The 4,282-nt window shown below is 34.2% G+C and overlaps 1 protein-coding gene across 1 annotated transcript; it reads left to right on the top strand.

Moving 5' to 3' along the window:
- Nucleotides 1-1,615: 1,615 nt before the first annotated feature.
- Nucleotides 1,616-3,004, top strand: LOC111393962 (zinc finger protein ZAT5-like). The gene has a single exon (XM_023019754.1). The coding sequence runs from the start codon at nt 1,769-1,771 to the stop codon at nt 2,552-2,554; it is 786 nt and encodes a 261-aa protein (XP_022875522.1). The 5' UTR covers nt 1,616-1,768; the 3' UTR covers nt 2,555-3,004.
- The last annotated feature ends 1,278 nt before the right edge of the window (nt 3,005-4,282 follow it).

Below are 4,282 nucleotides of genomic sequence, written 5' to 3'. Positions count from 1 at the left end.
GGCAAAGCCTAGAAAGGCCTGAATTATGATTAAAAAGGGGAGGAAAAACAAAAAGAGAGGATAGAACATGACATTGGACACACATGGGAATTGCCACAAGAAGCCTACAATGAGAAAGGGTAGTTCAAGACTTGATGAAGAATGAACAAGTCACACAAGGCAACCTTTGCAAGTTGTAGAGTTGAGTAGAAGCATCTAATTTGGGCTGGGTGTTGGCATAAAGTCAGTATCATTGAAAGTAAGACTTCAATAGCCACTTTGTCATTTGCTTTAATTTATTTGCATCGGTCACAACTAATTCCTCGACTGGTTCTTTTCATATCATTAACACTAGTACACATTTTAAACATACACTAGTGACTTCTATTTTGCTTTTGATTTAGAAGGGTTTATGTGGGATCTGTGGACATTTAATTTTGTTTACTAAATCTTACATTTTTCTAGGATGCGGTTAATCGTGGTCTAGATTGATTCTGTACTTGTCTAAGATCAAGTTTGAGTTATTTTGATTTTTCTTAAACCATCTCCACCTTAGATTTGATTTTGGCTTGTAACTAGTTCCCAAAGGACACGTGCATTTATTGGTGGAAAAGAGCATTTTTCACTTGCAACAAAGTGGCACAAGGTAAAGATAAAAACTTTATTTTAATTTATGATAGAGAAGGATTGCGCATTATCGAATTGATAGTAATTGTATGTTTGGTACATACTATTAAATAAGATATTGTGAACAAAATTATAACTTATTCTTCTTTTTAACACAAATAAGACATGTTTATATATTGCATCGAACAGAATAAAGATTATTGATTCGAGATAGTTTATAAAAACGAGTATGTGACAAGTGATCCTATTACCCTTTAGAGGACTAGTTTATGAAAAAGAGTTTATGGGTTTGCTTGAAAGCCAATCGAATCTTGTTGGTTTGCCTTACGTCCATCTAGTAGTATACTTTTCTTTAAGTTTAAGAAGACATGAAGTGAACGAGGTGGAGCATGCTTTTAACGTGCAATCCCTTCCTTCAATTCTTGTTTATTCTTTGAATTCGACGGACTTAATTAAATAAACGTTATACTTTTGTTTTTTGGTCACTCTCTTTATAATCCTCACCTTTGCACAATAATTAATTTCTGCAGTTAAATTAATATAGTGTGATATTATTCCAAATTCGGTTTCATTTCAAGTCTCAATTAATTCTAAACACCCCATTCATTAGATACATAAATGTCTCCATAACCAAATGTGACGTAATTTATTTTCGAAACATACCCTGTTTGGGTTCCATTTTTCGAAACTCGTTTTTCTACCCTACATTCTCTCATAAAATAATGTTATACGTAAACTCAAATCTTTTTCTTATCTTTCAACCACACATTCTCCAAAAAACCACAATTCCAAATTTTTTTTTCCCCAAAATCTCATTTTAATGGTGCCCGGCTTAATAAATAAAGTATTATTCGCTATATGATCCACGTCTATACAAAATGTAATACTTAGTTAAAAAACACTTTTTCAAGTTGGAAACGCAAGGAATATTGGTGGCCACAGGCTAATTCATGGTAACTGTCAACTAGGGCAGATTTGAACTCCAAACACTTTATTACCATTGATTATATAGACATACACGCACACATATATAATCCATTCAAAGTTTCTCTCATCTCACTCTACACTTTCTTACACTCCTACTTGGTGTCCTTTCCAAGTCTTGTTCTAAATTCTAATACTTCTCTCTTATATATTGAAAGTTTTAACCTTTTTTGGGCATATGGAAATGGAGATTTTAGAAGAGTTTACAAAGGATCAATTGATCCTTAAAAGGAAGCGTACCAAGCAGCTAAGGCCATCACAATCTAGCTCACCAAGCGGTGGTGGTGGAGAAGAGGGTGGCGGTCGAGGAGGCGGAAACGAGTTCCGTTCATTGGTTTCATCTCCCACAACCACAGCAACATCGAGTGGAATATCTACAAGTACCGAGGAAGATGAAGACATGGCCAATTGTCTGATTCTTTTAGCACAAAGTGGTGACAAGGTGGAGAAATTTCATAGCCGAAAATTCGCAGAAATGGCCAATATAACACAAGGAAAGGTTGGCATCTATGTTTATGAGTGTAAAACTTGCAATAGAACTTTTCCATCATTTCAAGCTTTAGGTGGGCACAGAGCAAGTCACAAGAAGCCCAAGTCTACAACAGATGAGCAAAGGATTAGGAAATCATTGCCGTTCGACGAAGAAAAGAAATTGATCATCAATAGGCTTAGTCCACCACCTTCAATTCAATCATCCAACAAAGTTGATGTTAAGCTTAAAATCCACGAGTGTTCAATATGTGGCTCAGAGTTTTCATCAGGACAAGCATTGGGAGGTCACATGAGAAGGCATAGGACAGCACCAAATACTCCTAGTCCTAGAATTGGCACCGATGATTCTGAGGAGCCTAGAAAAATTCTTGCTTTGGATCTTAACCTACCGGCGCCTCCGGAGGATGATCATCGACCAGACGAAACATTTCTTCTCTTCTCCTCCCCGGCCTTAGTCGATTGCCAATACTAGAAAACAAGAGTTGACAAATTGGTTCGAAAGCTAAAAAAATTATTCACATTTTCTTTTTGTTCATAATTATCAGTTGTTATAATTCATAATTCATTAATATTGTTGTTATTAATTCTTTCTTGATTTTTTATGTTACTTTGAAGTTGAATCTTTTGAGTAAGTACCAAAATACAGTTCGCGGTGGCTTTCATTCACGAAAAGTTAGTGATGAGCCTCATTTTTTTTTTTTTTTAATAATTATTTTCTCTTCTTTCTTAGAGTAGGAAGAACGTGTAGTGTGTGTTTGACAGGATGGCATGGACAGGGTTAGGCCTAACCAGCACCACAACTAAAGTCGTGGATTAGGTTGTCTTTATTTTTTCGTTACAAATAAAGTTAAATAAAAACTTCCTTTGAGTGTCTTTTTATTAAATGACAAAGAATAAATGGATAGGAAAGATGAGTTGGTAACTGCCCTCCCTTCTATATAATACTTCACTTTCAAGCTTTTTCATATTTGTTATATTTGATCACCTCATACTCAGATACAAGTAACTCTCAGCCCCCCAATTCACACCTACGTATTCAACTGAATTATTCCTACCATTTCAAGTTTCTTAACTAACACACTCACTCATTTTCGTAAACGTTGAAACGATTATAATCTATGCTCGTGCCGTTAACTCACAAGTACAATCTATTTTGAAAGAGTCTTTGTCCATCCTACTTATCAAGAATTTCTATTATAGATTTTTAAGAAAGTTTTAAGTTGAATTCTGGTATCAATTGGACAATCAGTCAAATTAGATTTGTATGTCCATTCTAATTCAGTTTGATATTAAATTGTTTTGAGTACTTAGATGACCAATATTTTTCTTGAGGGCGAAAACGAGTTAAAACCTAGACGAAAATAAAGGAAAAAAAGAAGAAGAAGAAGATAAAGAGTATATGTTAGGGAAATTATGTATAGGATAAACAATTCCACTAGATTATCAGGGAATTAAGGTTCCATTTAAAGTTGTGTCAACTAAACCATTTAAAATTAGTTGATAATTTGTGTAATGTGAACCTCCGATGTGGGCTTAGCTAATAATTGTTGCGGTGTTTGTTATGTGCACGTTTCAGTGATTATTGTTAAGTCAAGCATGTGGCCACATTGCGTAACATGTCTAAATACATAGAAAGCGGAAGTGATTAAAGGATTCATTCAAAATAAGCACATGTAGTTTCGGCTGCCTTAGTTGTATAATTAAATTTATTTGTTTGAAAAAGAAGCAAACACTGAACGAATATTAGGTATATTGTATCTAAATCATCTAACAAAATAACGTACAAAGTACAGTATTCAATTCAACGTACCAAACATGTCACAATGACAATCTTTCTTTGCCATTCATTGTAAGGGAGTCGGAAATTAATAAATATTTTCATACTTTAAACATAAAATCGACCATAGAAATTGCCAATGGAGAAATAAACTTTAATGTGAACAAGGGCTCCATTTGGGTATTTCCAATAAATTGACCATTAAATATTTGGCTCAATTGGCATTTCATACCTCAATGGTCACTATCAAGTGCTATCACTAGAGTTTGCATTTTTAGCTCATTTGAAGTAATCACGTGAACAACTTAGTAACGATTACTGCTATATAGTACCACTGGTGCTAAGTAGAAAACTTATCTAAGGAGGCAGTCATTACGACTTAACAAATAATTGGTTCTAAAAAATTCAAGCTTGCTAATTGAA

The sequence above is a fragment of the Olea europaea genome, chromosome 4 (genome assembly GCF_002742605.1).
Source record: "Olea europaea var. sylvestris chromosome 4, O_europaea_v1, whole genome shotgun sequence".
Classification (NCBI taxonomy): domain Eukaryota; kingdom Viridiplantae; phylum Streptophyta; class Magnoliopsida; order Lamiales; family Oleaceae; genus Olea; species Olea europaea.
This window is presented reverse-complemented; position numbering and strand designations above follow the sequence as displayed.

Excerpts from the sequence above, each read along its gene's own strand:
- LOC111393962 (XM_023019754.1), top strand. The coding sequence starts at position 1,769 with ATGGAAATGGAGATTTTAGAAGAGTTTACAAAGGATCAATTGATCCTT.